Source organism: Salmo trutta, chromosome 16, assembly GCF_901001165.1.
Source record: "Salmo trutta chromosome 16, fSalTru1.1, whole genome shotgun sequence".
Classification (NCBI taxonomy): Eukaryota; Metazoa; Chordata; class Actinopteri; order Salmoniformes; family Salmonidae; genus Salmo; species Salmo trutta.
In genome coordinates this window covers 21,265,646-21,292,144 of record NC_042972.1, presented here as the reverse complement: position 1 = coordinate 21,292,144, position 26,499 = coordinate 21,265,646, and the positions used below count along the sequence as shown (strand labels likewise).

General features: G+C 40.8%; 1 protein-coding gene across 1 annotated transcript in view; it reads right to left on the bottom strand.

The window, feature by feature from the left end:
* The window catches only part of LOC115150302 (uncharacterized), a 28,106-nt gene extending 2,160 nt beyond the window's left edge, over positions 1-25,946 (bottom strand). The window contains exons 1-9 of the mRNA XM_029693441.1: positions 25,692-25,946; positions 15,960-16,073; positions 15,588-15,650; positions 14,370-14,540; positions 12,931-13,120; positions 4,815-5,726; positions 4,335-4,525; positions 4,127-4,173; positions 69-131 (exon numbers count right to left, since the gene is read on the bottom strand). Of these exons, the coding sequence (XP_029549301.1) occupies positions 77-131; positions 4,127-4,173; positions 4,335-4,525; positions 4,815-5,726; positions 12,931-13,120; positions 14,370-14,540; positions 15,588-15,650; positions 15,960-16,073; positions 25,692-25,724 (1,776 nt within the window). The 5' untranslated portion in view covers positions 25,725-25,946 and the 3' untranslated portion in view covers positions 69-76. The remainder of the gene's footprint in view (positions 1-68; positions 132-4,126; positions 4,174-4,334; positions 4,526-4,814; positions 5,727-12,930; positions 13,121-14,369; positions 14,541-15,587; positions 15,651-15,959; positions 16,074-25,691) is intronic.
* Positions 25,947-26,499: the final 553 nt, after the last annotated feature.

The following is a 26,499-nucleotide window of genomic DNA, read 5'->3' as shown; positions in this document are numbered from 1 at the left end:
ATGACTCAATAAATAATTTAGCATTCATTCTTGCTGAAGAAGTGGAAAGGAATGTTAGTGGCTCTTACCAGATCTCTCAATCCTTGGCTTTATAATACTGCAGCTCAATGTCCTTAATGCTGCGGCATGCCCTGTGGAACATGTTACAGTGCCTTCAGATATTATTCACACCTCTTTACTTTTTCCACATTTTGTTGTGTTACAGCCTGAATTTAAATGGATTAAATTTAGATTTTGTGTCACTGGTCTACACAAAATACCCCATAATGTCAAAGTGAAATTATGTTTTTTACAAATTAATAAAAAATAAAAAGCTAAAATGTCTTGAGTCTATAAGTATGAAACCCCTTTATTATGGCAAGCCTAAATAATTTCAGGAGTAAAAATGTGCTTACCAAGTTACATAATAAGTTGCATGGACTCTGTGATTAGTAATCATGTTTAACATGATTTTTTAATGACTACCTCATCTCTGTACCCCACACATACAATTTGTAAGTCGCTCTGGATAAGAATGTCTGCTAAATGACGTAAATGTAAATGTAAACTGTAAGGTCCCTCAGTCGAGCAGGGAATTTCAAGCACAGATTCAACCACAAAGACCAGGGATGTTTTCCAATGCCTCATAAAGACGGGCACCTACTGTACTGGTAGATGGGTTTACAACTAAAAAAAGCAGTCAGTGAATATCCCTTTGAGCATGGTGAAATTATTAATTACACTTTGGATGATGTATCAATACACCCAGTCACTACAAAGATACAAGCATCCTTTCTAATTCAGTTGCGGAGAGGAAGGAAACCGCTCAGGGATTTCACCATGAGGCAAATGTAAAGTTATTTTGAGATCTGGCCATTCGGTAGCAATTACGAGATGATAATATATTATTCTTTGAATGACAATATTATAATTTACCAATGTTTTCGAATAGTAATTCCGTGATTTGTAATGCTGGATTCACTGGGAGCATTCGAGCCGGAAAAAATTCTGAATTTCACCGTGACTGTAAATGCTGTTTTTGGATATAAATATGAACTTGATGGAACTAAAAATGCATGTATTGTATAACATAATGTCCTATGAGTGTCATCTGATGCAGATTGTCAAAGGTAAGTGCATAATTCTAGCTAGTTTTCTGTCTGTTGATGCCCTTCTTTGAATTGGCTAAACATTACACACAGCTATTGTCAATGTACTCTCCTAACATAACCTAACTTTATGCATTCTCCGTAAAGCCTCTGAAAATCGGACAGCGTGGTTAGATTTAGGAGATATATCTTTCAAATGGAGGAAAATAGTTGATTATTTGATTATTTGAAATGATTATTCTTGCAGTTTTGAATTCCCCGCCATGGTCACATGACAATGAATCCCAATACCGGGATAAGATCGGGATAAGATCCTCAACAGGTTAAAACAGTTACAAAGTTTAATGGCTGTGATAGGAGAAAACTGAGGATGGATCAACAACATTGTCATTACTCCACAATACTAACCTAAATTACAAAGTGAAAAGAAGGAAACCTGTACAGAATATTGCCTTAATGCAAACAAGATGCATGTTTTTTTATATTTTAAGTAAAACTGCAAAAAATGTGGCATAGAAATAAACTTTATGTTCTGAATACAAAGCAATGTCCTTGAGTTTTTAATAAAAAAATAAAGGAATAGAGCTAAGCACATGCAAAATCCTCAAAGAAAACCTGGTTCAGTCTGCTTTCCAACACACACTGGGAGATGAATTCACCTTTCAGTAGAACAATAACCTAAAGCACAAGGCCAAATATACACTGGAGTGTATATTAACAAGATGCCATTGAATGTTCCTGAGTGGCCTAGATCAGCTTGAAAATCCATGGCAAGACTTGAAACAACCAACTTGACAGAGCTTGAAGACTTTTTTCAAGAATAATGTGCAAATATTGTACAATCCAGGTGTGCAAAGCTCTTAGAGACTTACCCAGAAAGACTCACAGCTGTAATCACTGCTAAAGGTGATTCTAACATGTATTGACTACTTATGTAAATGAGATATTTCTGTATTTCATTTTCCCAACATGTTCACTTTGTCTTTATGGGGTATTGTGAGTAGATGGGTGAGAAAACAAATCTATATAATTCATTTTGAATTCAGGCTGTAACACAACACAATGGGTTAGGTTTTAGTGAAGACTAGTCAATGGCATTGTGAGGGTGAGGTAGCATGTGATCGTTGTGTAAATATAGGCTACTTAAGTTAAACAGAACAGACAGTTGCTGCAGTTTTATATGAATAAATGAATCAACAATACATTTATTTAACCTGTCTGGGGTATGTGGGACGATTTCGTCCCACCTACGTAACAGCTACTGATATTCCAGTGGCGCGATTTTTGAATCGTTAGAAATACTATTACTTCAATTTCTCAAACATATGACTATTTTACAGCTATTTAAAGACAAGAATCTCGTTAATCTAACCCCACTGTCCGATTTCAAAAAGGCTTTACAACGAAAGCAAAACATTAGATTATGTCAGCAGAGTGCCCAGCCAGAAAAAATCAGACAGCCATTTTTCAAGCTAGCATATCATGTCACATAAACCCAAACCACAGCTAAATGCAGCACTAACCTTTGATGATCTTCATCAGATGACACACCTAGGACATTGTGTTATACAATACATGCATGTCTGTTCAATCAAGTTCATATTTATATCAAAAAACAGCTTTTTGCATTAGCATGTGACGTTCAGAAAACGCATAACCCCCGGCAAACTTCCGTTGAATTTACTAACAGTTTGCTAAATTACTCACGATAAACGTTCACAAAAAGCATAACAATTATTTTAAGAATTATAGATACATTACTCCTCTATGCACTCGATATGTCCGATTTTAAAATAGCTTTTCGGATGAAGCACATTTTGCAATAATCTAAGTACATAGCCCGGCATTACAGGGCTAGCTATTTAGATACCCACCCAGGTCAGCATCCACCAAAATCACATTTCCTATAAGAAAAATGTTCTTACCTTGCTTGTTCTTCATCAGAATACACTGCCAGGACTTCTACTTCAATAACAAATGTTGGTTTGGTCCCAAATAATCCATCGTTATATCCAAACAGCGACGTTTTGTTCGTGAGTTCTAGAATGCTTCTTCCCGGTTTCGCGCATGGCGCATTGGCGTGTCAAAAATGTCTAAATATTCCATTACCGTACTTCGAAGCATGTCAACCGCTGTTTAAAACCAATTTTTATGCCATTTATGTCGTAGAGAAGTGATAATATTCCGACCGGGAGTATGCATTGAGCCTAAACAGCCGAATAAAATTTCTCCTCAGAAGCGACTCATGCACGCGCATCATTCAAAGGTCCTCGGAGCATCCACTTACAAAAGGCGATAATATGTTTCAACCTGAGGCTCCCTCGTAAACCTTCAGTTATTTCGCGGGCTCTGAGAGCCTATTGGAGCCCTGGGAATTGTCACGTTACAGCTAAGATCCTTACTTTTCAATAAAAAGATGCAAGACGCACGACTCCTTGTCAGACAGGGTACTTCCTGCTTGAAACCTTGTCAGGTTTTTGCCTGCCATAGGAGTTCTGTTATACTCACAGACACCATTCAAACAGTTTTAGAAAATTCAGAGTGTTTTCTATCCAAACCTGAACAATAATATGCATATTCTAGCTTCTGAGTTGGTGTAGGAGGCAGTTAAAAATGGGAACATATTTTTCCAAAATTCTCAATACTGCCCCCTAGCCCAGACAGGTTAAATGAATGAATTCATCTGAACACGTGGAAGACATCAGATCACTAGGACTGAACGTACCAATAAACGTTAGCCTATTTATAGATTTTGATTTCCAGAGAAGGTTTGAGTAAAAATCAATATCACTCTGAGTTGGAGTTGAGTATAAGTTGCAGATGATCATCTTGAGCCAAAACCATGAGTTCATTGCCTGACGATTTCTGTCACTGTTGACTGCACCATCACCATGTCTGAATGTTTGTGTTGTGGTTGTTGCCTAGCAATAGTGCCGCCCTGATTAATGTAAATAGCCTTCAAAGGACTACACTGTCTTTTCAGTTTTCTGTTTTTACCACCATGACATTTAAGGATAATATGAAATATAGTTTTTTACCTCTGGTTTTCAATTATGTTGGCACTGTGAAGAAGGGCTCGGAGTCTCTGAGAAATGAAAAAAATATTCAATTATACTACTATGTAGGAATTAGAGTGGGATTGGTTAGCAGGGTTAATCCCCACATGTGGAGGCAGATGTAAACTAGTTGTCTCTGACAGCTTAGTTGGGCACTACAATTGTTTGTTCAGTGTGTGTTCCCTCTTACCTTCTTCTCACTGAATAGAGTTGTGATGAGGAGAAGTCCGCTGCACACGGCTGCAATGATAAAGGCTGTCTGGTAGTAGGTGCTGGAATCGTAATGACCAGTTTTCCCATTCTGGAATTTCTTCTCTGAGCCTTCACTGGGCCTTTCTGAAATAGGAGCGTCATCCACATCTGTCTTCTCTGACAGGATATCTGAGGGATGATGGCATGGTATTTAAATGGCATGGTATTTAAGATTATTCTACATGGTGAAATGGTATTACACAGCAACATGCATTACTTTGTTTCCTTAAAATTAATTTAAAAAAGCATAATTTGGTAGTACCACATACTTACCAATACTTTCTTTAAAGTATCAGGTAAATATCAGGTACATATCAGAGAAAACAGCCAAATCTCTATGCAAGTGAATGTGTGTATTTTGAATCAGGAGGAGGACACATAAAGTAGTTCAAACAGGGTGCTATGCTACAGTATTTACCTGTGCTCAAGACTTCCTCATAGTATGTCCTAGTATGTTTTGACTCAGTCTTCCTGATTTGGCCCAGGACCTTTGTAGTGGTGTGTAGTTTGTCTGGCTCCTCCTCTGTCATCTTCAAATGTGGAGATGCTTCAGTCGTAGTGCTCCCAATCGGATGGTTCCAGTCATGTGAATATCTCTCTGTGCTTCGGTATGTTTTTGTAGTGTCCTCTAGTTGAGGGGTCTCTGTTGAAACTCCATCCTGAAATATTCCATAGTTCCTGGCGTCCAGTGACCTCTTGGCCAACACATAGGCAGTGCTCTCATCACTACTGAGGGTGATGCCCATCACCTTGTACAAGAAAGGGACAGGTGTGACCAGCTTGACCCCAGGGACAGCAAAGAGATCGTGGGGTGAACCTGCTGCCCCTCTCCCTGCTGGTTTGTCTGCAGAAGCCTCCATCGCCCTTTCAGTCTGGGGGTAGTAAAAAGCCTTGTCCTTGGAGCCAACAGTCTCCAGGACAACTAGGCTGGGAGGGGAAGACACTAAAGGGTGGTCTGTGGCAGAAGGGGGGTTAGAGCCTGTTTTATGGAGTGCAGAGTCTGACTCAGTTCCAGTGGGTGGAGGTGGACGAGAGTCCCAGTGTAACTCCCCCTTTCTGCCCTGTCCAAGTGAATGTCCATCGGGGACAGTCACCTGCAGCTCCCTAAGGGAGGGGGGTCCTACGGTACCAGGACTCCCTAGGAACACCCCAGTGTCAGCGCTGTGGGTACCCAAGGGTGGGTGAGGAGGCCTGGGTTGCATGGCTGAGGTGGGTTGGGAGAGGGTGGGCTGTGGGGGACTGCTCCATACACTGTGGGAGACTAGGGAGACATCAGGGGCCACCGGACCCACTGTTGAACATGCACACTGGTGTTCCGGTTCATGTTCAGCTAGGGGCAGATGAGAGGAAGATGTAAGGGGTTTGGTTTACATTCATTCTTTTGCAGGTTTTACTACATAATTTCTTCCATCCTAGCCAAATGTCCTCATCTGCTTGCATGCTCCTCCCCTATATCAAGGTGTTTTGGTACTCCCTTATGACCTACGCTTTTCAACACACTATTACTATACCACAGGTCAGTATAGTCAACCAATCTAACTGTCTATCCTGCTCTCTATCCACCATTCATAGCGACAATAGTGGTAGGTGGATTGTTTGTCCAGATCTACAATAGGCTAACTAGCAATCATGGCACACATAAAAGCCTTCAAAGCTGCATATATTTTCTATATGAATCCACATGAACAAATAGGAATAGCTGATAGGCAGCAGAGAAGCCAGGTGCGTCACCGCGCATGAAAGAATAGTGAAGACATGAGACACGCAGCTCAAAAAGCTCCCCTGTTGATCAGTTTAGGGACAATACAATGATCCTACCTAGACTAGCCTACAACACCACAATGCTATGAATAATTACATTATTGTTTTCAAATGAGTACAACATTCTGCAGTGAAAACATCATTTGAATAACAGCGCAGAAGCTGTGTGGTTTGAATGTTTAATTCTATTTGGATTGGTTGTGAGTCTACTCTCCACAGTTTATACAGTCTAGAAAGTCACAGTAGCAGGCCAGTCTGGCTGTATTTTTACTTCTGATACTGAGATGGGGTGTCTGTTGCAGATCCTATAATAGGGAAAGGGGGATATCTAGTCAGTTGTACAACTGAATTCCTTCAACTGAAATGTGTCTTCTGCATTTAACCCAACCCGTCTGAATCAGAGAGGTGCGGGGGGCTGCCTTAATCAATACCCACGTCTTTGGCACCCAGGGGCAGAATGACAGATTTTTACCTTGTCAACTCGGGGATTGGATCCAGCAACCTTTTGGATACTGGCCCACCACTCTAATCACTAGGCTACCTACCGTGGCAGGCCCATTCATTCAGGAAATCTTAGTATACACTCTGCCTCCTCTCCAATCTGAGCAGCTCACGCACCTAGAACCTAACACTTCAATATAGCCTAAATGTGTGTCATTTAACTTTTAAAATGTATTGGCTTTTATATGTGGCATAAACACAGCCAGTCACAATGTTTGAATCTGATTAGGCTACTTCTAAAGTCTCCTGTAAGCATACACGCGTTCGTCCCAAAGAGAATTCCAGCATCCTCAAAGTAAAGTACATATCGGATAAAAAATGTCACAACATCATGGGAAAGCATGCAATCCACAGATGAAATAAGTTATGATGAACTTCACAGGGTGGTGAAAGTGCACGGTGATGAGCTTGATGCTCCTTTCAATAAATATTGAGGGTCTTATTCTGGTGACATGATGATGGACGTTTGGCTGCCATTTGACAGAATAAAAATAATCTCACAGTTTTGTCCATAATAATCTCATTGTGTAGGCTATACCTGCAGAAGTTATTTGTATGTTCACTACATATTTACTTAAGCACAGACTTTTATCCACAACAAGTTAATTTGATGGACACAAAACACTGATGGGAAAATGCATATATTGTTCTAATGCATATTTGACAATCTGTGGTCAACTGGATGCTAACCTAGCTACAGACACCCTAAACAACACAGTTGCAGTTCTGACATACGCTACTATGTTTGTTTTAATAAAAAAATTGCATACAGCTGCGACCCAAACTGGCCATTGTTTTATTAGAAAAAATATGTCCTTTATAATGTCCACTTATGTACAATGCTATATATAGTATTTTTTATACATATTAAAACAAAAGAAGAGATAAATAATATTTGTCCAGCCTTTGCTGCTATGCTTGCAGATGCGCTTAATATGCTACGACCCCCTAAAAAGTATGTAATAACTCCAAATAACAAAAATGTAGCTAGGTTGTTGTCAGTGGCGATTTCAGCATGTTAATCTTTGAGGGGAAATGAATTAAGACGCATGCCAGCTATGCCACAACACAACAGTAAGCAATTGCACTATAACAGTGGCAAACGGTGCCCATAAACTGTTAGGGCCTACATAAAGCTGTCCCAACAGCAGAGCTTTCTTTTCAGCACCATGTAGTGAATCCTTACCACTGCTACACCTGACTATCAGAGGAGCCTTGTCTGGCAACAAACAGTTAATTCAGCCTCATTTACTGCCTTTTTAAAAAACATAGTTGATATGGCTGACTTGCTTAAACAAGTGTGGTTTCTACTGACAGTTAAGATGTACAAACTATGGCATATGGGAATGATGAGGTGATAAGAGGCAATCCATATTTTCTATTAAGACATTAATGAGGAAGCTAAGACAGACGTAGTCAATAAAACTATTTGTTCAGCACTTTTGAAATGTACAGCGACAGAGCTCAGAACATGGGCCGTTCTTACAGTAATTTCCCTGTACACCAAGCCAGAACCGTAGGATAAATAAACGGGGCATATAAACAGGCAATGAACGGTCTTACAATATTCGATGATGACATTTCTCTAAACCAGGCAATGTGCACCACTAACTCAGAACAGTAGGCTGAGTTATGAGAGGGAAAGGGACCAGTTTATTAGGGTGAGGCACATGGGCTACTAACAGCTTACTACACAACATACACTTAGTATTACACGAGGCGGTCCTTCTTGTGGGAAAATTTTGTCATCAAACTTTGTCATCAAAGTCTGCCATTCTCTGGATTGATGGTGCTTTCAAGACAACTGGGAACTCGAAGAAGAAAAAAAACAAGGTTGAATCATGACATCAGTGATCTTTATGTCAGAGCTCTAGAAAGAGGCCAGAGTTCCCGACTTGAAATTTGAGTTCTTTGACCGTTCAAAATGCATTTTCCCAGTCGGAGCTTGTTTTTTTCCAAGTTCCCAGTTGTCTTGATCTCACTGAAGTCTGAGATTTCTAGCTTGCTAGCTAAGATTTTGAAAGTATGTTGTTGACATGATCAGTCCAATCAAAGCTATGATAGATATAACGTGATTTGACATCATTTTATCTGTGGCCAATGACCTTGAGCCTTCTTGGATCGACACTTCTAATATAAATCTCTGGCAGCACCCACGGGACTTGAATTGTTTTGCTCTCCCTGTAGATTTTGCGGTGAGGTAGTGTCCCCATGATTGACAGAACACTGAGCCAATCACAGAGCAACTACAGAACATTACCAACCCCTACACTCTGTATTTTCCGCTGGCTGCCCCACCACCACAGAAAGCACTGAGCTAGGCTGAAACACCTACGTTTTGGAGCTGCCTTCCTCAAAAAAGAAAAAAAGAGACAATGTTTGTAGGTGCCTTTATTAACAATTTTTTATTTTTATTTATTACATTGTTTGCAAACTGATATGTCTACTAAAAAGCATGAGCTGGCGCACACCCAGAGACAATAATTTAGTGTAGAGGTACTGACTAACGGTGAATAAACTGTAAGCTATAAAACAAAGAGAGTCACACACTCCATATGTATGACCTCCCAGTAATTTATTGGGTAAAAAACACAAACGTTTCGGCATCACTGTGCCTTCTTCAGGGTAATGCCATGAATGCTTGAACCAGGTTATGTAGACAAACAGTGCAATTAGTGCAACCAATGACAAAAGTGAGGGGTGTGTCATAATTGCTAGGTTGATCAGAATTAATTGAGCCAAACTGTTGAAAGACAATAGCCCATAGCATATTGAATATACACTGCTCAAAAAAATAAAGGGAACACTAAAATAACACATCCTAGATCTGAATGAATGAAATAATCTTGTTAAATACTTTTTTCTTTACATAGTTGAATGTGCTGACAACAAAATCACACAAAAATAATCAATGGAAATCCAATTTATCAACCCATGGAGGTCTGGATTTGGAGTCACACTCAAAATTAAAGTGGAAAACCACACTACAGGCTGGTCCAACTTTGATGTAATGTCCTTAAAACAAGTCAAAATGAGGCTCAGTAGTGTGTGTGGCCTCCACGTGCCTGTATGACCTCCCTACAATGCCTGGGCATGCTCCTGATGAGGTGGCGGATGGTCTCCTGAGGGATCTCCTCCTAGACCTGGACTAAAGCATCCGCCAACTCCTGGACAGTCTGTGGTGGATGGAGCAAAACATGATGTCCCAGATGTGCTCAATTGGATTCAGGTCTGGGGAACGGGCGGGCCAATCCATAGCATCAATGCCTTCCTCTTGCAGGAACTGCTGACACACTCCAGCCACATGAGGTCTAGCATTGTCTTGCATTAGGAGGAACCCAGGGCCAACCGCACCAGCATATGGTCTCACAAGGGGTCTGAGGATCTCATCTCGGTACCTAATGGCAGTCAGGCTACCTCTGGCGAGCACATGGAGGGCTGTGCGGCCCCCCAAAGAAATGCCACCCCGCACCATGACTGACCCACCGCCAAACTGGTCATGCTGGAGGATGTTGCAGGCAGCAGAACGTTCTTCACGGCGTCTCCAGACTCTGTCACGTCTGTCACATGTACTCAGTGTGAACCTGCTTTCATCTGTGAAGAGCACAGGGCGCCAGTGGCGAATTTGCCAATCTTGGTGTTCTCTGGCAAATGCCAAACGTCCTGCACGGTGTTGGGCTGTAAGCACAACCCCCACCTGTGGATGTCGGGCCCTCATTCCACCCTCATGGAGTCTGTTTCTGACCGTTTGAGCAGACACATGCACGTTTGTGGCCTGCTGGAGGTCATTTTGTAGGTCTCTGGCAGTGCTCCTCCTGCTCCTCCTTGCACAAAGGCGGAGGTAGCGGTCCTGCTGCTGGGTTGTTGCCCTCCTACGGCCTCCTCCATGTCTCCTGATGTACTGGCCTGTCTCCTGGTAGCTCCTCCATGCTCTGGACACTATGCTGACAGACACAGCAAACATTCTTGCCACAGCTCACATTGATGTGCCATCCTGGATGAGCTGCACTACCTGAGCCACTTGTGTGGGTTGTAGACTCCGTCTCATGCTACCACTAGAGTGAAAGCACCGCCAGCATTCAAAAGTGACCAAACATCAGCCAGGAAGCATAGGAACTGAGAAGTGGTCTGTGGTCACCACCTGCAGAACCACTCCTTTATTGGGGGTGTCTTGCTAATTGCCTATAATTTCCACCTGTTGTCTATTCCATTTGCATAACAGCATGTGCAATTTATTCTCAATCAGTGTTGCTTCCTAAGTGGACAGTTTGATTTCACAGAAGTGTGATTGACTTGGAGTTACATTGTGTTGTTTCAGTGTTCCCTTTATTTTTTTGAGCAGTGTATATATATATATATATATATATACATTTTGCTAAACAAGTGGGGCTCTGTCCCACTTTCCCTGAATAACGGGTTGCAACTTTTTTTTATATATATATATTTTTTTGGAATGCATGGATCACCAATGCGGTTGAATGCAGAATTGCTGTATGGCCACTCAAAATGTCTTGTAGTTGAGTAGCCAGCCTAGGCTACTGCACAAATGTTGCTGTGCTTCTTCATCTGCATTGCTTGCTGTTTGGAGTTTTAGGCTGGGTTTCTGTATAGCACTTTGTGACATCTGCTGATGTAAAAAGGGCTTTATAAATACATTTGATAGATTGATTGATTGATTGTAATAGGTCTACATGTTTCTCCTTTGCATGGTGTTGTAGGTTTTGTTTTTTGGTTGTTCAAAGCCATGCTTAAAAAATGAAAAAGGTGGGAAAAAGTTTTTGCAGATTTTCCAGGGAGTGCTGCAGCACCCTTAGCAAGCCTTGGAGGATGGGGTTGTGTGTGTGTGGCAATTCCATTTGGCGTGCAGCACATTGGCAGCGCTTACTGTGACTTGGAGTGCAGCGCGTCGTGGGCTGTATGGAAGCGTGCCTAATTGAATTGACAACCCAAATCCTTGGGCGGCCAGATAGAGATGTGTCATGGGCCGGATTCGGCCCACAGGCCTTGTGTTTGACACATGTGATCTAAAGAATAAGCTACAGACTATCCAAAACAAGATTGTAAGAATTGGGCTTAAACTCCCCTCATACTCCTCTGGAGGTTGAGCATTGTCAGGAGCATGTACTTTGTCCATATACTGTATGTCTTCTTACTGACAAATAAAATTAATCAATCAATACAAACTTCGCAGCAGCCATTTGTTGAATGGAAAGAGACATCTGTACCAGAACACCAAAAAGTTTAACGACATTTGGAGATTGTCCAAGCCTTTAATTCTGGGTAGACCTTCAAGGTAGGTAAGGATGTATTTTCTGTTTGTCGAGATTGACATAGTCTGTTTATTGTGATCTTGAAAACGCAAACCATGATATCGAAGTGCGCAAAGTCAGTATGCTTTGTTTATTGGTTGTGTGGTGCATTTGCACAGAAACATGTTGGTTTAAAATTTGTTGCATATATTTTATACATTAATAAATATGGCATCGAAATTGTGAAAATCTAATTTCCCCCAAACTCGCCATTGTCTGCAGCCGGCTCTGATTGTAATGTATGCCTAAAGAAACAAACAGGGAGAGTGAGCTCATCCGTGGTGATCGGTGAACCCTCAACTTTCTGGCCTGTAGCTCTGCAAAGTCGATATTCACGTTTATAAACACATGGTCGCTTTAGTTATTGTTATTTGTGGTGGTAAACATTATTTTGAGTTAATTCTATGAGGGGGGAGGGTGTGCAATTTTATTTACAGTACAAGGGGAATTTCATGTGAAAAAAAAAATTATGTTGGGGAGGGGGGGTGCATTTTTTGTGGGGACACCTTGAACAGTCTCTATCATGGTCATGATAAATAGGTCTAGGAGAGTAGTCTGAAAACAGCTTGGAGTAATCATGTGTGGCAAAAATGTTTGGTTCCTAAACAGCAAAGTAAACACGTACACAAAATCTCTAAATCATTGCTGGGAGCTTTGCTGGCTTTTGAAAAGGAAGCATTGTTTAGGTGCGTGTTTCCCAGATTTTCTGTTGATACTTTAGGCCTTGACTGGTTTTTATATGGGCTATAATGTTATATTTTCCTCATAACTTTTAAGCCAGCACTTCCAAATGAAAGATGATCCTTCCAGCCTATGCTCATAAAATGTTCCACTACGGGGGACAAACAGCAATAACAATCAATAAAATCTGTGGTAGTTATGGGAGACAGTAAACAATTCACAACGACTTCAACTGTCTCTTAGAATAGATATTAATGGATAGTATAATTAATCTCACTCTACCTTTGGTTGGGGTGGGGAGGGCAGTGGCGGATTCTGGGTAATCCTCAGCGTATTCTTCCTCACAGTTCCAGTCGACAGGCCCGTTGCTCTTGGTCATCAGGGTCATGTACATCTCAATGACCCCGCGGGCTTTCCTCAGAGCCTCTCTGGGCGAGGTGCTGTGCGCCCTCACAAACTTCACTGGGTTGTCCTGTGACAGAGACAAGAGGAGAGAGGGAGAGTGGTGACGGGATGGGTCACATTCTCTACTAACAATTCAAAACATCCTGAAATACTTTCAAGTTGTTTTTAATGGCACTCAGTTAATGTCTCATACCTAATGAATGTTTAATCAACTCTAATTATGAAAACTCAGATCCTGTGAAGGGAGTTGCAAGAGGAGCAGGCTATTCTAGATATTTATTAGAAACAAAATGAAAGTGTCTATTTCCAACACCACTTCATTGGCTATTGGCCACCTTGGCTTAAGTCTTCAGTATTTCATAGTTTAAAAGGGTTTTGTGAAGCACTCTAAAACAAATTACTTGAAAGTAAAAGTATTTCAAAATAGTATGGGAGTTCATTTAATATTTGATACTGGATAAGACTACAGCCATTCACAAAACAGACACATTTAGCCAGCCCAAACTTTACAGTGTAGATGTTGGACAAGCATGCTCTTAAGAGACAGGGGTCACCTGAAGAGGGACCATTGTCTGATACCATCATCACAGGGTACCCAGAGACATACCGGGGCACCAGTCTCATGTCTGACCTTAATCTAACACTAATCTAATATAGACACAAGATGATTTGCCCAGACTTACTGGCATTCTGAAGTGTGCATGCTTATGCTGTCTCCTGGGCCCTGCTACCTCCCCAAGCCAACTTAATAGAGATCACATTTTTTTCCATGCTGTTAAACATATTCTATTAACCCTGCCATATCAGGGGTCAAAATCTCATTGAAGAAAGAATGCAATGCTAAATTGAATATTGGTGACTTTTCCTCTGTACTCTGTAAATTGGATTGATTTGAGGTCTGAGGAAGCTGGATTGATTGAGTTGGTTGTATTTTATCCCTACTTTATCTATTTGATCTATCTAACCATCATGATCACTGAACAGCTTAAAATGTTTAGAGAACATAATATATATCTAAGGAGCCATATTGTAATAAAGCAATGTGTTTAGAGTTACCATGTCCTATTGGAATTTAAGATAAACATTATTAACATCACTGCATACTACTATGCCTTTTCAAGTAGTCCAATTTAATAAGGCTGCACTTCATGCACCAACAACCCAAGCACTGTTTTACTTTGTTTACTTCTGAGAAGTAATTATGCTGCCATCAATAAAAGTTGAAGTCTGGCACAATCCAACAGACCTTTGGAAGAGATTTAGCTAAGCCTATTCCCAGACTAGAGTAGCAATGCTCATAAGTAAGTAGCACGCACCTCAATCTCCTCGTTGATTTCAGGTATGCAGTTGTGGGAGTAAAGGTTGTATATGACCTTCTTCAGGGATTTGACATAGCGCCCGTTGTCCGACTTCATGACATAATTGAAGTTTGTGTTCAGAAGCTCCAGGATTTGTGGAAAGGTTGCTTTCACATAACAGACTTCACTCTGTGGTTCAAAGGAGAAAGAAACCTATCATCACTGCATTTTTTAACACAGATTTCCAATGAGGCTTGAACCACCTTTCCAAAGCAGACCTGGAAAGTCACTCATGACTCAACAGTCATTTCCACTTAGCCATAGTGACTTTTCTTCCTGTATCACTAGACTTAATTGGAGGTGCAGGAAAGGTCCTTGTGGTAGTTATTGGCACAAACTTTAAACAGACCTTCACCATTTCAGAAACCTTGATAGCCCTTTCCTGCAGTCAAATGATCTAGTGGCCGCATGGGTGGAATGTTATCAATATTTTTCATAATGTCATACATAATAAACCTTAAAAAAATGTAAATGCCGGTGTTTCTATGTCAAACAGTTTTGTTATATTTCAGTCTTCTTTCATGTATATAAAGTATAATATTGTCTTATTTCATGTATATAAAGTATAATATTGGGATGCAAACTCAAAATACATTTAAACTCTATATCTGACATGGTACAGGGGTCTTCTTTTTTTAAGCCCATAAACATGAGTGTGAGGTGTATACTTTTGTTTCAAAGTACATTTGTTTAAGACTACCAAGAAACACTCTGTGTGACCTTGATTTAGCCCACTGCAGTAAACAGTTAACCTGTAAACCATTTCCTGATCGCTGTCAAGTTAAACTGGGGGGGACTTGACTCCATACTGCCACACAGCTCTCTCTCTTTATCTATCTACTGTTCAGAGGTATTTTCAAAACATTTCCCTTCCAGGGGATGAACAACCTGGCTCGTTCATGGCATTATACTTTTTCTTCTAAATATAATTCCATTTTTGCATAACGGCTGGATGGAGCAAGAGATGTGAGGAACTTGGACATGTAATGTCAGAGGTGAGAGCATTAGTTTGAATCAGTAAGCCAGCCTGGCACATCTTGAAAGAACAAGACTAACTTGACAGTGACTGGTTGTGATGTTGTGTATATCTATGGTATAATGTCCTTTATGTACACGCATCAAACTCATTTTGTTGTGAAATATGTGATTGCAGTGTTGTAGGAAGGAAGTACTCACCAAACTCTGGAGCTCAGTAAATGCATAGGTTATTGAACAGCCATTCTCCAACTGATTGTCAATCTGCGTGATAAACAAAGATACAAACAGTGAAATGTAAAACAGAATTATGGAATTCGGTAGTCATGCAGCCATACAGAATTCACATCTGCCTCATTTTGTTCTCATTAGTTATGTGTGTGGGTCACAGAAGGAAAATTCCTACATTTAGATAATACATTAACTAACTTGGGAGGAAACCTTTCATTAACATCAATATGTTCGGGCATGAGTTATATGACAGTTTGAGTGATTGAAAGCAATTATATCTCAAGTTGATTTTTAGTTCGTGGATATCACTGCATGATTTAGTGTGGTATGAAGTGTCCTCACCAGGCGATTGAGGTTGAGGAGGTGACCCTTTGTCACAGAGTGCCGACATGGACCAGGGACGCCAGCCCACGCCAAAGGGAAGCAGAGGAGGACGACAAAGCACAAATGCCTAGCCTGAAATTAACAGAACAGTATTATTACATAACTACTACCACTACTACTACTACTACTACTACTACTACTACTACATAGTACTACAACAATAACTTATATTTCCACTACATCTACTGCTCAGGGAACAACAAGTCAAAGTTTAGTTGTTCACACTGAACCATATGTTCCCATAAAGAAGAGCAAAGCCATGAATTGGGCTCAATAATGTTCAATAATGTGTTCCAAAATGTTAGGCACAATGGTGCCTTTTATCCACACGTGATAACTAAATTACATATTAAGTATATACAATTCTAGGTCACATTGGGTATGACACATTTTTGGATATGTCTTCAAATTTGATAATCAATAAAATCATGCTAGTTTCATTTAAAATCAAATTGTATCCTGTTTATTTGAGAACACAGAGTTTTTGATGACAGCAAACTTGTAAGGGTCATACTGAAAGTGATTGTAAAGTACTACAGTGTCTCTGCTGCCAATTCCCATACTCTTGCAGATCACTGGTTATAAACATCTGGAAAAGTGAACAGCTAACAGTATATCCTATATCATCACATCAAAAAAGAGAGAGTGAAAGACAGAGTGAGAAATTAAATTCTTGCAGCAGTGAATACGAATTATTTGGTTCTACCTGATTGAAGACACTTGTTTCAAGACAATGTTGTCATTTTTACAAATTGTAATTTAAATGAATATTATTATTTTTTATAAGGACGTAAAGATGTCATCTTTAACAAATACACGCACATGCACACACACATGCACACACACACGTACACGATACAATTATCGTCAGGGAAATGACAAACTTTAGAAGCCTTTTAAAACATAGAATACATTACAAGCTACAAGTTCATAGCCGCGGAAGGCAGGGGGGTGAGGGTGCTGCAGCACCCCTTGAAAAATCATAAGAAGTACATTTAAAAAATGTAATAAAATTGTTCAAAAAGTAGTGCACTGGGCCTTTACTCCAACATAGCCATCTGTAACGCAGCCAAACATTCCCCAGCTTCCCCACCTCCACCACACACACACACTTCCTGTGGCTATACAAGTTTGCGTTTCCTGCAACAACAGGAGGATCAAATTACGATACGGCATTTGTATTTTATGGTTATTCTCTCCAAAATCATGACCAGATGGAACCTGTGGGCTTATTTATTTCCCTTTCTTTCACAGCAAAAATGGCATATGTAAATGATGAAGATTGATATGTTTCACAACAGTATAAAATGTTATAATAATAATAAAAAATGAATAATATTGAAATAACACGTGTTCATCAGAAGATGTTGCCTCCATAGATTCCGTCATGGCCCTAACCATACACCAGAGAACACTTCATTTCAAGACATACTCAGACATCAGCCACCGGTCACATGCATTGAAACAGAACAGAAAAAAATCATCATGTGAATAATATCTTAATGTACACATCGGCTAGCACCGTGGAGGCCAAAAACTAGAGTTATTGATGGGTGGGTGTTGTTCTAATGAAGCACTCCAACAGCACTGAAGATGTTGAGTCAAGTATTTTTATTTCAATTAACTCAACTCATGTAAACACCCTGCTTCCACTATCCCAACAATATGAGTACAGTAGTTCTTTGTTTAATATGAAGACCATTTGTGACCCACTGTATAAAACAGGACTTTTGTTGAAAAAAAGTACATATAGAGATTTTTATGTCACAATGACAGCATTAAAATGAATGTGTTATGTATTTTTCATGAAAAAAATCAAATGCAATAATGAAATCTAACATGTTTAATGGAATAATAAAATAATCTTATTACTACATCTTGAAGCAGTTTCCTGAAGAGAGGAATTCCAAGAATTGCCTTTCTGAGAAAACAGCCTCATATCAAACAATTATAAAAAGATAATTCTATTAGTAGCGTCCGTTCATGTGGAAGAAATGTTTAACTTTTATGTTGAATCCCTGTCAAACTCATAGACAGAGATATGGATCCAAGTAATGACCATGCATGATATCAACACAATAGTTTTAAATACATGTTTTGAGGCTATACAGTGCTTGTTTACATGTATTTTGTTTACAAACAAGATTATATTTTGGTTTCTGATGGGGTACAACAGTTAAACTAAGCTCATGTGGCATTTACAGTGCCTTCAGAAAGTATGCATACCCCTTGACCTATTCCACATGTTGTGTAACAGCCTGAATTCAAAATGGATAAAAAATATTTTTTCTCACCCATCTACACAAAATACCCCATATTGACAAAATGAAAACGTATTGAAAATTAAATGCAGAAATATCTCATTTACATAAGTATTCAAACCCCTGAGTCAATACATGTTAGAATCACCTTTGGCATTGAAAACAGCTGTGAGTCTTTCTGGTTCAGTCTCTAAGAGTTTTGCACACCTGGATTGTACAATATTTGCACATTATACTTAAAAACATTCTTCAAGCTCTGTCAAGTTAGTTGTTGACCATTTTCAAGTCTTGCTACAGATTTTCAAAACGATTTAAGTAAAACTGTAACTAGGCCGCTCAAGAACATTCAATGTCGTCTTGGTAAGCAACTCCAGTGTATATTTGGCCTTGTGTTTTAGGTCATTGTCTGCTGAAAGGTGAATTTGTCTCTTAGTGTCTGTTGGAAAGCAGACTGAACCAGGTTTTCCTCTAGGAATTTACCTGTGCTTAGCTCTATTTTGTTTATTTTCATCCTAAACAATACTCCCTAGTCCTTTAGCCCAAACATAACGCTTTGTATTCAGGACATAAAGTTTTTTTCTTTGTCACATTTTTTGCAGTTTTACTTTAGTGCCTTATTGCAAACAGGATGCATGTTTTGGATTGTTTTTATTCTGTACAGGCTTCCTTCTTTTCGCTCTGTCATTTAGGTTAATATTGTGGAGTAACTACAATGCTGTTGATCCATCCTCAGTTTTATCACAGCAATTCGCAATTCAATGTCTCAGACACAAGATGTATGTGGCAGGGTCTACAGACACTAATGGATTACAAAGGGAAACCAGCCTCCAACTCAATCATCAAATTTGCAGTCGACACAACCATAGTAGGCTTACCAACAATGATGAGACAGCCTACATGGAGGAGGTGAGGGCCCTGGTGGAGTGGTGCCAGGAAAATAACCTCTCCCTCAAAGTCAACAAAATGAAGCAGCTGATCATGGACTTCAGGAAAGGCAGAAGGAACACACCTCTATCCACACTGACGGGACCGCAGTGGGTGGAATGCTTCAAGTTCCTTGGCGTACACATCACTGATGATCTGAAATGGTCAGTACAGCTGCATCAAAGCTGGGACTGAGAGACTGAAAAACAGCTTCTATCTCAAGGCCATCAGATTGTTAAATAGCCAGCTACCACCCGGTCACTCAATCCTGCACCGTAGAGGCTGCTGCCCTATATACATAGACATATAATCACTGTTCACTATAATAATGGAACACTAGTCACTTTAATAATGTTTACATACTGCTTTACTCATTTCATATGTATATACTGAATTCTATTATACTGTATTTTAGTCAATGCCACTCCGACATCGCTCATCCTAATATTTATATATTTTTGAATTCCATTATTTTACTTTTAGATTTGTGTGTATTGTTGTGAATTGTTAGATATTACTGCACTGTTGGAGCTAGGAACACAAGCATTTCGCTACACCCACAATAACCTCTGCTAGATATGTGTATGTGACAAAAACTATTTCATTTGATTTGAAACTCTGTAACTCTTTTAAAGTCAACATTTGCCTCATGGTGAAATCCTTGAACGGTTTCCTGCCTCTCCGGCAACTGAGTTAGGAAGGACGCCTGTATCTTTGTAGTGACTGGGTGTAGTAATACAACAACCAAAGTGTAATCACTAACTCCAAGATGCTCAAAGGGATATTCAATGTCTACCAATTGGTGCCCTTCTTTGCGAGGCAATGGAAAATCTCCCTGGTCTTTGTGGTTGAATCTGTGTTTGAAATGCACTGCTCGACTGAGGGACCTTACAGATAATTGTATGTGTGGGGTACTGAGATGATGTAGTCATTTAAAAATTATGTTAAACACTATTATTGCACACAGAGTGAGTCCGTATTTAAGCTTCCCATAAAAAAAAGGTTGAATACTTATTGACTCAAGACATTATATGTTCTGCTAATTGGTAAACATGTCTAAAAACAGAATTCCACTGAAATTATAGGATATTGTTTGAAGGCCAGTGACCCAAAATCTAAATGTAATCCATTTCAAATTCAGGCTGTAACACAACAAAATGAAGAACAAGTCAATGGGTGTGATTAATTTCTGAAGACACTGTATATTCTTCAGGAATCAATAGGTATTAATTTATAAGTAAAAAAAATGTATGTAGCAACTGCTGATTTCCCTTTTAAGGTTTGGGTGCATTTTCTGACATTTGCAACAAAAGCACTGTTTGAGGGAGTGGATCATATTTTGAACACAGAATATTTAGAACCATAGGACAGCACCTATGTATCATCCAAGCTTATTTAATCCGTTTTACAAAAAAGGACGATACAATCATTCATAATTTCTTCAATTTGCTATCGTACCCAGATTCTAACAGAATAGTTGAAAAATGTTGCATTCGAAAATGTGACTGTCTCAACATGACACCCTTCTATTGGGGTTACCGCTGTTGCATGTTGCAGAATACCCTGTGTCTGAGCAGTTTGAGCCAGGTTCCATACCACAGTGCCAGGGAATTCCACCCAATAGTACAGGAAGGGAAAGAAGGAAAATAAGTAAAGGAGGAGATTATTCAGTCTATCATAATGCTTATCAATCATATTCTCTGTGAAAACGTTAGCAAAAAATGCTTTACTTTTAAGGATTCAGACATAATTCACATCTTCAGTCATAGTAACAGACACCAGATTGTGGCAAATTGTTGAACTTTTCATGCGAATCATTGATCCCATAGATGTATACATGCCATTGGAATGATCATATTTGTGTCTGGTATCTGAAATAGGACACCTTTAGTATCAGCAGGTCCTATATACCAACTAGCTCTCATAGTCTCATGTCAAAATTAGACGTTCATCCATTTTCTCAAATGTAACATTTCGAAGTTATTGCAAAAGTCAGATTTTGAAGTGTTTAAGGTTAAGTTTAGGCATTAAAATCTCAAAAACAACTTTCTATCACTGGGATGGAACTTGAAACCTCCATATATTTTCCACTTCACAGTAACAGCAGAAATTTGACGAACTGACTTGTTGGAAAGGTGGCATCTATGATGGTGCCACGTTGAAAGTTACTGAGCTTTTCAATAAGGCCATTCTACTGCTAATGTTTGTCTATGGAGATCGCATGGCTGTGTGCTCGATTTTATACACCTGTCAGCAATGGGTGTGGCTGAAATAGCCAAATCAACTCATTTTAAGGGATGTCCACATACTTTTGTATATATAGTGTATTTACCCCCTCATTGTTGTCACTAAACAGTCTCCATATCTACACTGAACAAAAATATAAACGCAACATGTAGTGTTTGTCCCATGTTTCATGAGCTGAAATAAAATATCCCATATATATTTCCATACACGTTATATGTTCCATACACATAAAAAGCTTATCTCTCAAATTTTGTCCACAAATTTGTTTACATCCCTGTTAGTGAGCATTTCTTATTTGCCAAGATAACACATCGACCTGACAGATGTGGCATATCAAGAATCTGATTAAACAGAATGATCATTACACAGGTGCGTTTTTCCAATAAAAGGCCACTCTAAAATGTTCACAGATGTCTCAAGTTTTGAGAGAGTGTGCAATTGGCATGTTGATTGCAGGAATGTCCACCAAAGCTGTTGCCAGAGATTTGGCAGTACGTCCAACCGGCCTCACAACAGCAGACCACGTGTGTGGCATTGGGTGAGCAAGTGGTTCGCTGATGTCGTGAACAGAGTGCCCCATTGTGGCAGTGGGGTTATGGTATAGGCAGGCATGAGCTACGGACAACAAACACAATTGGATCCTGGACTTCCTGTTGGGCCACCCCCAGGTGGTGAGGGTAGGTAGCAACATATCTGCCAAGATGATCCTCAACACTGGAATCCCTCAGGGTGCGTGCTCAGTCCCCTCCTGTACTTCCTGTTCACCCACGACTGCATGGCCAGGCACGACTCCAACACCTTCATTAAGTTTGCAGCCGACACAACAGTGGTAGTCCTGATCACTGACAACGACGAGACAGCCTATAGGGAGGCGTCAGAGACCTGGCCAGGTTGAGAGCTTCAAGTTCCTTGGTGTCCACATCACCAACAAACTAGAATGGTCCAAACACACCAAGACAGTCGTGAAGAGGGCACGACAAAGCCTATTCCACTTCAGGAAACTAAAAAGATTTGGCATGTGTCCTCAGATCCTCAAAAGGTTCTACAGCTGCAACATCGAGAGTATCCTGACTGGTTGCATTACTGCCTGGTACGGCAACTGCTCGGTAGCGCGTACGGCCCAGTACATCACTGGGGCTAAACCGCCTGCCATCCAGGACCTCTATACCAGGCGATGTCAGAGGAAGGCCCTAGAAATTGTCAAAGACTCCAGCCACCCCAGTCATAGACTGTTCTCTCTGCTACCACATGGCAAGCGGTACCAGAGCGCCAAGTCTAGGTCCAAAAGGCTTCTCAACAGCTTTTACCCCAAGCTCTAAGACTCCTGAACAGCTAATCAAATGGTAACCCCCCCTCCCAAACTTTCCACCCCCCCGACTAACCGGTGTACCCGCACATTGACTCTGTACCGCTGCCACCTGTGTATAGCCTCGCTACTGTTATTTCTGATAGTTTTTTACTTTTTATTTTACTTGACTTATTTATTGTTTACCTAATACCTATTTTTTACTTAAAAACTGCACTGTTGGTTAGGGCTTGTAAGTAAGCATTTCACTGTAAGGTCTACACCTGTTGTGTTTGGCACACGTGACAAATAGATTTTGATTTGATTTGATTTGAATGCAAAGAGGTACCGTGACAAGATCCTGAGGCACATTGTGTGGCCAATTTTTTTTAAGGTATCTGTGACCAACCGATGCATATCCTTATTCTGAGTAATAGGAAATCCACAGATTAGGGCTTAAGGAATTCATTTAAAATGACTGATTTCCTTTTATGAAATGTAACTCAATAAAATCTTTGAAATTGTTGCATGTTGCGTTTATATTTTTGATCAGTATACTTCCATGAATATTTCAACTGATACCCGGGGACCTTCAGGCGAGTCTTGTGAGGCCTGTGAGCATTCTAGAGCAAAACAACCGACATCTACGTGTTCGTGTGTCACGTCCTGACCAGCACAAGGGCTGTTTGGCGGGGCAAGATTAGAGACCCAGGCCAGCTCCTCGTACCCTTTTTGGACATAAACAGACTGGACAGGTCCCGTGCTTTGGGGTAGGTGCTGTGGTGAGGCCTGGTATTTTCAGGCCGGTATGCGCAGTACCAGCGCCCCGCATGTGCCAGGGGAGAGTGGGCATCGAGCTTGAAGGTGTGATGCCAACCCTGCGCTCGAGACCGCCAGTGCGCCTCTAAGGTCCAGCGTTTCCCGCTACACGCACTAGCCTTGAGGTGCGTGTCTCCAGGCTGGCACGTCCTGTACCAGCCCCACGCATCAGGCATCTAGTGCGTCAGCCCAGCCTCGCCAGTCTGGGGCCGCCAGAGCTGCCCGCTAGTCAGGAGTCGCCAGAGCTGCCCGCCTGTCCTCCGGCCCAGCCAGAGTGGTCCGTCTGCCCGGGTCAGCCAGAGTGGCCCGTCTGCCCAGCGCAGCCATCGGCGCCACCTAAGTGGGCGACGCTGAAGGTGGAGCGAGGTCCACGTCTCGCACCTGAGCCGCCTCCTATATAGGTGGGTTGGGGAGGGGGGGTGTAGCACAGTGCCGTCGTTGACGGCAGCCACCCTCCCTTCCCTCCCTTTAGTTTAGGGGTATATTTTTTGTTGTTTGGGGGTTTTTGTCTTTTCTGTTAGGTGCAGTCGGGGTCTGCACCTTTGGGGGGGGGGGGGGGTACTGTCACGTCCTGACCAGCAGAGGGAGTAATTGTATTAGTTTTGGTCAAGATGTGGCAGAGGGTTTGTGTTTTTGTATGTATTTCTACGTTCTGTCTAGTTTAGTTTTCTATGTTTAGGTTTGGGTGTTGGACTCTCAATTGGAGGCAGGTGTTTCTAGTTGCCTCTGATTGAGAGTCCTATAATTAGATGTGTGTTTGGTTTGGGTTTTGTGGGTAGTTGTTTTTGCACTGCGTTTTATTAGCCTGCAAAACTGTTCCTGTCGTGTTGCTGTATTTTCTTGTTTTTCCGTGGTCAACGTCCTTTAATAAATATGTTGTTGAACACGCAACCCGCTGCGCCTTGGTCCATTCCTGACGACAGATGTGACATCGTGAGAGACTCGTCTGTCTTTTGTAGGCCAACCCGTTCGAAAGATAGAGACTAGTTTGTGAGAAGACCAATTTTAGGGATGTTTCATGGTCTGACAAACACTGCTCTCGCTCTGTCACCTTTCTACACAGATGCGGAAGTGAGACATAGCGGATGTGGTGGATTGAGATGCATCTAATGCAAAACAGCAGGTATCTCTAACTTGGACTGATATATTTATTTTTACGCTAATTACATTTCCACGGGGGGCACAAATTGACCTTACGGGGTTAAACTTGTGAAGTCTTTGTGCAGGAAATTGACTAATTCCATTGATGTGGCTTTTTGTCTGCTTCAATCACTCCTCTTTTCACAACACATCTCCCCATCCAGCCCATTCACTACGGTTATATACATGTATGATACACCCAGAGCCTGCCTGTCGGGGAAAACGCAGCACCCCCACCCCCAAACAACTTCCTGTGACTATGAATAAACCTACAGGATTGCCTTTCTGGCATTACAATGGTTACACAAACTAGAAGCTCAAAGAACCAACAAGAACCACAGGAGAGAGAGATCTCTGCTGAGCTTAGCAAATAAGTTCAAGAAGAGACGTTTAAAAAAATAGTGTTCTTATGTCATCCTAAATGTGAATTTTTCAGTGTGGTACTGTGTGTTTTAGCTGGACCACAGAAGTTGTTTCATAAACCTGTGACGCGTCCCAAGCTCATTTCATAAGCAACAAAAAAATGCTTCCAATATTTCTTCTCACTCCCTAAGATCCATTGGCTTCACTGGGTGTGTTTCACAGTACAGACTGGAACCATCGATCTTCTTCACAGTAACAGTAACCACTCTCTGTGCATTGCCTAGGCTACTACAGTAAATGCAGTTAATTACAACTCAATAACTGTCTTGTCAAATTCATACATAAAGTATGTGGCTTAATAAAATAAACTTGCCTTCAATCAAGTCAAAGCATCACTCTCTGTGTGAATTGCAAACTTAGACCTTATACTCTAAACAAAATGCACAGCCATGATGAATACATCATTTAAAACAAATAAATACATGTCATTAATGTCAATAACAAAGGTCGATAACAAAATATCTAGCATTCAGCAGGTGCTTACAATTTCCAGCCCATCATTTTTGCCCACAACAAAGAAAGCTTGGAATGATACAAGTTGAATCCGAATGAGATGCCCAAAATGCCAAGGTTCCAGAGTGGGGGACCTACCTTGGCTTTGTGGGCTGGTTTGTGTGTGTTCATCTGGCTGACCTAGGCAAGTAGAAAAGAGTAGAGTCCAGGTTTAGAGTCATTGGAGCAGAGTTCCTGTCTCTGGTGATGATTCAATTATTTCCCACTTGAAGTGCATAACGATGAGGAGAAAAGAGAAGGAAAGAAGTGACACCAAATGAGGGAAAGATCAATGTCCGGATGTTGACTGACAAGAAGTTCAGCTCTGCTTAGCCATATCTGTCTTCACTGACTGAATGACTGAGCGAGTCTGAGTGTGGATTGGGTGTGGGTGTGGGTGTGTGTGTGACCGCCTCTCCTCACTGGTACCTCATTACATTTTTTTTTGAGAGGCAGTATTAAAACCCCTCCTATTTCTCTCTGTCTTCGTCCCTCCCCCAGCCACCCTCTCTCTCTATCTTGTTCCTCTTACTTGCTCTCTCATTCTCAATCTCCTCTCTGTAACTTGCTGTCAAAATCTAGTGTATCAATCTCTCTTTCTCAAGTCATACTTTCCTTGACACATGGAGCGGTGCCCCCGTTGAGCACACATGAAACCCAATGCAGTAAGAGTCCTATCAGATGTCTATCTTAGTCCAACTCTTTGGCACAGTATGACCACTTGTTATTTGTCTTGTACGACCTTTTGTAACTGGCCCGTAATATCTTCAAGACTCTGTACTTTGAGCAGCTCTGTGAACATGAAGGGTATTTTCTAATTCAACTCTACAAACAAGACAGAGCTTTTGTGTTTCAATAATGTCTCATTAAAGATCACATGATCAGGCTGAATCCTTATAGCAATAGT